At 44.7% G+C, this 7,620-nt stretch overlaps 1 protein-coding gene and 1 non-coding gene across 4 annotated transcripts in view; one reads left to right on the forward strand and one right to left on the reverse strand.

The window, feature by feature from the left end:
• LOC135391168 (leucine-rich repeat protein soc-2 homolog) overlaps positions 1–7,620 on the reverse strand; it is a 69,060-nt gene extending 61,440 nt beyond the window's left edge. The window contains exons 1-2 of one of the 3 annotated variants that reach the window (XM_064621298.1): positions 7,358–7,620; positions 6,285–6,905 (exon numbers count right to left, since the gene is read on the reverse strand). In XM_064621298.1, coding sequence (XP_064477368.1) covers positions 6,285–6,548 — 264 coding nt within the window. In that variant the 5' untranslated portion in view covers positions 6,549–6,905; positions 7,358–7,620. Of the gene's footprint in view, positions 1–6,284 lie in introns of all 3 variants that reach the window. The other 2 variants (XM_064621297.1, XM_064621299.1) reach the window with 2 other exon arrangements.
• Trnat-ggu (transfer RNA threonine (anticodon GGU)) lies at positions 1,573–1,645 on the forward strand. Its single transcript has one exon. It is a non-coding gene; the product is annotated as a tRNA-Thr (tRNA).

The following is a 7,620-nucleotide window of genomic DNA, read 5'->3' on the forward strand; positions in this document are numbered from 1 at the left end:
GAAAAAAAATGAGAGACAGAGGCGGGTTAGTAAGCGTCCTGGGCTTACTTCTGGGAGAACCGCGCCGACGTCTGTCTGGAAAGCATGTCAGAAAACTGCCGAAAGGGTTCCAACCTATACCACATCGCAGACTTCTGCACGGCCTTGAAGCTACCAACACCAAGCAGCGACTATATACTCATTCAGCCATGTCGCCGGTGGTTCTTGCTCTCTGACGCATGCACATGCTCGCTTTTGTCTTCATCGTATACACCCTTTCCGAAAGATGCGCCTGCTAATGTTTATACGTCATTCCATCTCTATCTATACCGAATGCTGGGATAGGGATTACGTGTGCTTATGACTTGATTGCTGCTGAGCGCTACCGCATTAATGGTGAATTATTTCTCGGGGTTCGGCATTTAACAAATATTGGTGGACACCATATACTGGCCTCTACCGACTAAAGTGTGCCCATCCGCAAATTTTCGATACTTTCGACGAATATGAAATCGAGGTTTGGGTAGAATGTTCACCGTACAGTGGAAAGGGCTTTGGTTCCTAATAGATCCCATCTCGATGTATACTCGCCTCAATTATTCTCGTCCTGCCAGATTCAAGGAGAGGTATAGGATGAGACCTTTTCGGGTTTAAACTGACTCCTCCCGAGTACTTCCCCTGAATCAGTTTCAGATCAATTCGGGTAAAACCCCATTTCTCTCCGAATTCCACTCACCTGTCACGTTGTATCACGAACACAACTTAGTAGCAATCCGTATTCGTGTCTGACGCTATCGGTTCCCATAAAGCAACATTTGAGTGGCAACAACAACACAACGTGTGGTATTTGGGACTATAATTCGCGATAAATGCATGTTTGATCAATATATCTACCTTTAACTGCGGGCCATTTCCTGGACAGGAAAAAGAATAGCACCTGATTACACCCCGATTTTCACCCCCGAATCCGGTTTAGGCATTTAGTCCGAAAAAGTCCGACCCCATATTTACTATGTCATGAGTGTGTCACAGCTCACAGGCAAATTTCAGGCACCTGAATCCGCAGCATTGAGTCACCGTATCCTCCACCAATTCTCCCTCTTGGCATGTGTTTTTCCCGAGCGATTTGACTGCCACTTGGCGGCATGCCGCGCGGTGTGACCGTGCGTCTTGGGTCAACTTAACGGAGTACCTCAAGGTATAGTACTGCCGATTCCTCACATACAAGTCCTCTCTCTGCATCACAATCCGCTATTTGTACGTCAACATTATTTTGAAACTTAAAATTAGGGGTGAAATCGGGTGCTATTGATACAATCGGGTGTTCTCGGGTTACTTTTTTTTTTCTTTCTGCCCACAAGCGGACCCTACAGTTAGAGGAGCACACACTGGCCAAATATGGATTCTTCGCGTTTTATAGTCACAAACAGCACATAAGAGAACATGAGAGAACATTTGCCGCTTGCGTCGATCCCTGTCGTATGAATGTGTGTATGAGTGTGCAAAAATGTAAGAGTGAAAGGAGGATGAGTGAGAGAGAGTGACTGGTTTGTCCCTCCGGATGACGCACCCTGGAAGTCGCTGAGAAGGCGTGCTAGCTTAGCTCAATTGGCAGAGCCCTGGACCGGTAATCCAGAAGATGTGGGTTCGAGTCCTACAGCTGGCTAACCTTTTCAGTGACTTTCGTCTTTCATCAGCACATAATGTCACACTAAGTGTGCTTCGCATAGTTCACTCTTGCACTCAGATAATATTTTCATCAGCCGTGCGCGTAGGTTGCTATTAAATCGTAGTCGTGATACATGATACGACATAAAACATGATTATAATTCGGGGAGAAGTCGGTTTAACCCGAACTGATTGGAAACCGATTCGGGAGGGAACAAACAGGGCGGAATCGGGTTCCGTAAAAGTCACTCTATACGGGGTCCATATGCTGAAATCTGGGATTTGCGCAATAGTTGCATCTCTAATGAGTGTTGGCATTCAATGGGAGGATAGTGACGTCAATAGCTGCTGGCTTTGCGTGTTCCTTCTTTTTTCTTTTTTTTTTTTGCAGGTATTTGGGGGTGGTTGCAAAACTGTTTAGGGGTGTTAGCGTGGCGGGGTGGCGGGAAAACACGTGGCTGAAATGGCACTACAATGTGCACCTGACTTCCAAGACCTCTACCGGACCAACTTTGCCTTCGAAGAAATCATAATGCAAACTTTCTCAAACTTGTCTCAAACGCGGGCTTCGTTTCGAAGAGTGTCTCGCGCGCGTGCGTTCATTACTACGTCACCGAGAGTTTTATTCGGGAGACGAAATATGATCTCTGAGAAGAACCGTGTGGAAAGGAAACCCTTAGAAGACAATGGTGGAAGAAGAAAATCACTGAATTGAGGCTTTGTATGTGTTTGTCCTTTCTATGTGTTCCAGCCTCAGAACATCAATTTCCTTCGTGTTCTTAGAAGACATTTTAGCCGTATCAAATACCGCGTCACGGACCGAATAAGGTGGAATGAAACTCGAGGACAAGACGAAGAAAGGGCATTTTAGGCTGTCGGAACCCGAGTGACAACGACGTTGATGCCACGGCGTCGCTTCACACACCTTATCGTTGCGTTTCTTATCACAATAAACGCCGCTAAACACGGACGATTGCTACAGTGAAGGCCGAACGTTACACGTTATAACTTATAAGTCTCGTAACGTGCTAGATTTCTCATATACATATATTTTACACACACACGCTCATGACCTTGAACCTTGAAGAAGTTTTCTCAACGAGTCCCTCTCGTGTGGCTGGGTACCTTATCAGATGACTTTGCTCAGAGCTGTGCTGCATGCATGTGAGTGCATACAGTGGTCTTATTGTATGACTGCGCTCTTTTCCAAAACTATATGCTGCAATGTATGTATGTTACATACAACATACATTACGTATGCATGTATGTATGTTGTGAACTGTTCATAGAATATATTCTGGACAAGATTATACCAACTTCCTCCCGCCTATTTCTTGATTTTTTTTTTCTTTTCTCTTTTTTGTAAAAGAGTGCACAAACACTAGCATATGTTAGAGTATCCGGAGGAAGGGTGAAGCAACACAGCCATTTAAATCACCGGGTAGCAGTCGCAGAAAAATTGTGAATGATATATACACGCGCACAAAAAAAGAAAAATCTAGATATCCTACTCTCATGTGTGTGAACATGTTTGACACAAATGTGTGTGGTGGGGAGAGGGAGGTAATCCAGGGGGTTATTATATGCAAACTATCACCTGAACCACAAGGCCAAAAAAACTTATTCCTGCACTCCCTTTACGGATAAGCGGCAGAGCCTGAAGAGAAGGAACACATACAACGACTAGAATATAGTACTTTATGCTTTCACGTTCATTTCAACTTCAAATGCTGCCGAGATGATGGCACAAGATGTTGGTACAAAAGTATAAAAACGAAGTAGTACACTAGGGGATCTTTGGTGTCCCATGCTTGTACAAGTATTCTACGAGGTGCCCTGTCAGAAGATGCCTGCTCAACGGTAAGCAACGCCTGCCACATGCATTTTGCTCCCACAGTCAAGTGTTAACTTTTGTGTAGCAGCCACGCTGAGACTTTCAGTACCCCCCCCCCCCCGAGAATATTTCAAACGTGATACTTTTAAGTCTGTGTGTTATGCATCATTATGCATTTTTGTGTACCTATAAACAGCCTGATTGTTTACGCCAGTGTACATATAAATAATGACGCAGAAGAACAATGTAACAAGGGGAACACCTACATGTTGGATTTTTTGCATTTCTCAGTAGTTGAGTAAATAAATATTAAACCGAACACAAGTACGTGGATGTTAGCAGTAGTATGGCAAGTGTACATTGAGTGGCTACGTTTAGGTAAGCTGCAGTAGTTCAAGCCGCCACTGCTGTTGGCACTGTTTGTTCCTTGACATATTTTCTTACGGTAGACTCAGTTGCCCTCCCTCATCAAGATTTGCATACTGCGCTGCAGAGGGCAAACTAAGGGTTCGTAATATGGAGTTTTAAACTGCTTTGCACAACCTGAAATACTGACACAAGAGGTGTCAGTGTTCTGGGGGTCAAACCATGCAGGCAGTGTTAGAAGAGTCATATGTAGATGCACTCACCACGGTACCGACACAGATATATAAGAAGCCCACAATCCTTTAGCTGTGAAGTAATTAATTGCAAGTATTTAAGATGAAGGAATAAATTACATCTACAGTAATTAATTACTGCATTTAATAATTCAAAAATGAGCATCTAGCTGTAATTTAACTATGTTTTGTCCATAACTTGAAATTACTTGTAACGTACTCAAGAGATAGTTACTCTCTGCCGCGGTTTGAACGAGACTGCTTAAATCCCTGTCAACAATAGTGTCTCTTTGCAAACGTTGATGCCTTTCAACTGTGGTTACGTTTTTTTATTCTCCTCATAGAGACCGGATTTTCGCGTTGATTTAAACCATGGTACAATCAAACAAGGTTTTAACTCTTCGTGTGGACACTTATCGCATCCAGTTAAGTTTCTCTAAGTTGATCACTTTTTTGAGCAACTCACAGAGCTCTGCCCATTGCTAACGGTCATGCTATAACACCAAAGACTTCACAATGCGAGTCATTCGTTCCCTAAGTGCGGCATGCAGCCCCTTTTGGGAAAATTCAGCTCGTTGATGTAGCGTTGACACAGTTATCTGTGTTACGTGCTTAGTCAATTGGATAGCTCTGATTGTTAGAGGTGTTACATTGTTGTTTGGTAATATTTGTGTTGTTGTTTTGCTGTCATTTGGTCATAACTTGAATGCTATCCGGGACAACATAACTTAGGCAGGCGGGTTTCTCATGCAAGGTACAACCAGAGGTGGATCCAGGATGTTTACGTGGGGGGGAGGGAGGTGTCTTGCTTAGAACAGCATGTTAGTACACTATCAAGATAAGTTCAAACTCTCTGTAACAACAGAAATTGAGGTGGGGTCAGAGCATCTGGAACACCCCCCCCAGATCTGGCCCTGGGTATGACTGATACATAAAATAATATGCATGAATAAGCACATATTCATACAACCTTGAATGACGAAGAGGAGCAAAACGCACATCATTTTTTGTAACGAATTCTTCAGCTCCCGATATGTGGCGTTTTATGAAAACAATGACTGCCGATGCCAGGAAAAGGGCATCTAAGTGTGCAAGTCACTGATGTGTGATGTGCAAATTTTTGCACACTGTATTACAGGTGTGTTGTCTGTCGGATGTCTCCTGTCGTGCACAATCTCGACTCTACGAGGCAGTCGTGAGCACAGAGTCAACGAATTGATGCCTGCTAAACTTTCATGTTAGAACCCTGCGAATGAGAGGAAAAAAAGAAGGAAAAAAAAAAACAGATTACGAGAATCTCAGGCACAGCTGGAGGTTTATTATATATCACAGAAATTGCATAGCTACGGTGGGGGAAAAGTTTTCAACTGCCCAGTGTAAGAAAGATTATTTGTAAATCATCTTTTCGCCTCATTCTCAGGGTTTTAAATATGGACGTTTGTCACCACCCGCTTAACTGCTATCTTGACATCCAATCTGTGGCAAAATTTAGTCAGCTCACTGACAAGAACAGCCATCCACATTACATGTTTCGAGATAGTGCAACAACTTTTACACATTCCTTACACATGCAGGCCTTGTTGGAACGTAAGCACCACATAAATACAGCACGTATCTCCAAAAGCACACATACAAAGCGCAACAAACCAGGGGTTAAACTTAAGCAGAAGAGCATAAACACCCCATACTGCCTCCCCTGTCACGAGAATATGCATGCTTCAGTGTTTTGTCAGTTGTTTTCTCTTTTTTTTTTACGACTTTGCTGACCTGCGCACATATTACATGCTCCGCTAGCAACTGGTCTGATAAAACAAAAATCTTGCACGTTTCATCAGAAAAAGCAAAAGAAGAAAGTGAAACACGTTTGCAATGCCGAAAGCCTGCCAAACAATATTTGCTCAATATAACGCAATGTGTTACGAACGAGATGTCCCGTCCCGAACAACGACAGTTGCTTGTACGATCGCCGCAGAAATTGATTTTCAAATAAAGAAAGCAGCAATAACTAGCTTCAATGCTGCTTCAAATGGCATATTCCCGCGTTTTCACCTCCTCGGTTGCTACCGAAACACTTTTCCGCACCTCCGGATAGACGGCATCAAGAATGCATGACAAAACTCTAATCAAACTGGACGAATACTTTGCACAGGACACAAGACAAGCCAAAACCGAGGGCTACAACCAACTCTGTGCTAGAAACTTACTTTGGTTGACTCTTTGCTCTCCCGGCTCGTAGATGGCTGATCTAAAGAGCTCATGACACGGGATTCACTTGCTTCAGCACCACCAAAAGTTCCGCCTGAGCTGCCTGGTTCTGTATCAGGTGAGCTAGGACTAATGTTAGGGCTTCCTGCGGGAGAACTCACGCCGGCACCCGTTGCCTGATCACTTCGGTAGGTCGCCAGTCTTTGTGCCGCCGCGGAGTGACTTTGTTTGTCGCTGCCTTTCGACTTCGACAATTTCCGCATGCTGCCCAGTCGCTGGGACCACTCTCGGGAGGGCAAGTTGCCGATGTTGGAAGCACAATCATGAGCCAACTTACTACACTACGAGTCCATTCAGCCGGCAACACACACAACACACATCGTACACAGGCTGTCGTCTGCCATCGAGGGTAAACCAACTTTTCAAAGTTTGTCTCGGTAAAATTTCGTGCTTTCGTTGCTGAGAAAACTTATTTTAAATGCTCTTAATTTGCTTCAGTCACCCAATTTCCAACGAAATTCTTCTTTCGAAGTTGTCTCACCTCGGATGATGCGGCTGTAGACGTATGATGCTGAGGGTACTCAAACTTTGACAACTCCCACGTGATACAACAAAGAAATCTGAGGAAGACCAGAAAGAACGTGCTCTTTAAAAATGTGGTGGCCTGCCCATTGATTGTCGATGCGCTCAACGTGCTGAACAATCAGCAAAAGAACAGTTCAGCAGAGACGCAGCATTTCATTTCGCTTCCTGTGCAGCCTACGAAGGGTTCGCCACATAAAAGCTATCAACTCTGCTTACACAAGAGCCTTTGCACGTTACAGACGTTTGTAATTCGAAAAATGCGTATTAAATATATAGGATTTGCATCACAGCTGCGTTGACATCGTATTTTTCGACGTTTTTTTCCCGAAATTAAACACACCAGTACGCGTCGTCCGCAAATAGGCCTAAAATAAGGCTGCTGTCTGGTCTCGAGAGTGTTCAGAAACCGAAAGCGAGGCTGGGATCATGGCTGGTCGTTGCAGCTCGCCGAGCGCACTGGATACCGGTGCAGAAAATGCAAACTTGCCGTTCACCCATGCATGCTTTCGAGGTTGCGATGATAAATTCGTGTCCCGTTGCACTTCCTCCAAGCTCGGTTACGATCTTGCGTGCAAATTTCAGTCCAAGATGATGCTTTCCGTCAGAGCTGCATACTATGCCACCGACCACTACGACCATACGCAAGGCAAAAGTGCGAGGTTGCGTAGACAGCGATGCGCACTGGGAGGGCTCGGCGGAGCCCCGGACCACGACGTCACGCCCGGGATTCCCGGGGCAGGCGCGGTGCGA

Source organism: Ornithodoros turicata, chromosome 4, assembly GCF_037126465.1.
Source record: "Ornithodoros turicata isolate Travis chromosome 4, ASM3712646v1, whole genome shotgun sequence".
Lineage (NCBI taxonomy): Eukaryota > Metazoa > Arthropoda > Arachnida > Ixodida > Argasidae > Ornithodoros > Ornithodoros turicata.